We start from the raw sequence: 1,387 nt of genomic DNA, 5'->3' as shown, positions 1-1,387 counted from the left end.
TTTGATAACAATTTGATACCTTACCACTACTCCTGTCTAAAAAAGACCAACTTCTAAACCCGTGTCGAAAAAAACTTAAATATTCTACTACAAAATTAGATTATCACTGGAGCGCATTTGCAACATGTAGGTGTGTCAGAAGCCTCATCAAACCTTTGAGTGCTCATTCATTATTACCTGGTTTATACAGAGAGCACCAATTGTTTTTTCCCCACAGAGTCTTATTCTTATTCTTTCACTACTGAACATGTTTATCCCGTGTAACGAGGAAGAGCAAATCTCACTCTACGGATTCAATTTACTATCTAATTGGGAGTCTAGAGAGTCTCTCGAAGAATTGGTGAAAAACGACTATTCACTGGAACTGTACCGAACATATGAGATCAAAAGGTTCTGTAGATATTATCTTCAAGGGTCTTGTGGTTACCTGGCGAGAAGAGTTATTCGGAAGATTGAAACATTGGAGCAGAAGGAACAGGAGAAAATCATAAAAAGAAGAGGTGGATTATAGACCCATCCAACCACGTCTTTCTTCAACACTATAGTCATTTTCCTCAGAAACTATTGGATCAAGGTTATTCTACCGATAACATTTTTTGTGATTTTATAATTAAACGCGGAGAATTTGTGGTAGGTTTGACCCTCAGACCCATTTTTTTGTGTTACGTAGCCTTTCTCTACTAATAAAACTTTATTTTTACGAATAAACAATTTGAAGAATCATACCTGAAGGTTACGACTCACACCAATACTTGGTGCAAGGCAATGAAACATGACAAGAGTCCATGACTAGACCCAGTACTTCGTGGACAGCTATTCTCCCCTACTCTATTTTTCACAAGTCCCAAGACTACCCAAGTGACAAGATCTTTACCCTCACAGGTCCCAAATACTTTCTATCTGTGTAGACTCTGACTCTCTTGTAAATTTATAATTGTATTTTTTTATAAATGTATTGTTCATTATTGTTTATTATTTGAATAAAAAATCACTGGTCATAAAATGGGTAATCATCAATTAACAGAGTATTAGTAGGCAGCTGGCCGAAAGGGGTGACAACTCCTTGAATATCGTAGTGGCCCTTATCCATCTTTGGGTTGACTCTCTTGTCGGTGACGCATGTCCACAGTCCATCCAGCGCATTGTCTCCACGCTTGAACGTCATCATTTTTGCGACGAGTGGTTCCGAAATCCCCTCAGAAATGAAGTCGTTCATCTGCAAGAATAAAAATTAGACGTTTTTTTCTCAAGTTTTGACTTACCGTCTCCTTCATGGTGTTAAATGATATGGCTTCCGAGTTTTTCGATGTGAGACTAACACCTTTGGCCTTGACTGAATAGCTGCTCGTTCCTTGCTGATCCTCCATCCTCAACGCATACATTTTGG

The 1,387-nt window shown here is 38.4% G+C and overlaps 1 protein-coding gene across 1 annotated transcript; it reads left to right on the top strand.

Moving 5' to 3' along the window:
- Nucleotides 1-247: 247 nt before the first annotated feature.
- GCK72_004685 (uncharacterized protein) lies at nt 248-511 on the top strand (the record flags this gene model as incomplete). Its single annotated transcript, XM_053724829.1, has 1 exon — nt 248-511. The coding sequence occupies one exon, from the start codon at nt 248-250 to the stop codon at nt 509-511; it is 264 nt and encodes an 87-aa protein (XP_053589023.1).
- Between the last annotated feature and the right edge of the window lie 876 nt (nt 512-1,387).

Source organism: Caenorhabditis remanei, chromosome II, assembly GCF_010183535.1.
Source record: "Caenorhabditis remanei strain PX506 chromosome II, whole genome shotgun sequence".
Classification (NCBI taxonomy): domain Eukaryota; kingdom Metazoa; phylum Nematoda; class Chromadorea; order Rhabditida; family Rhabditidae; genus Caenorhabditis; species Caenorhabditis remanei.
Note: the sequence above shows the minus strand (reverse complement) of the source record. Positions and strands in the feature narration are given on the sequence as shown.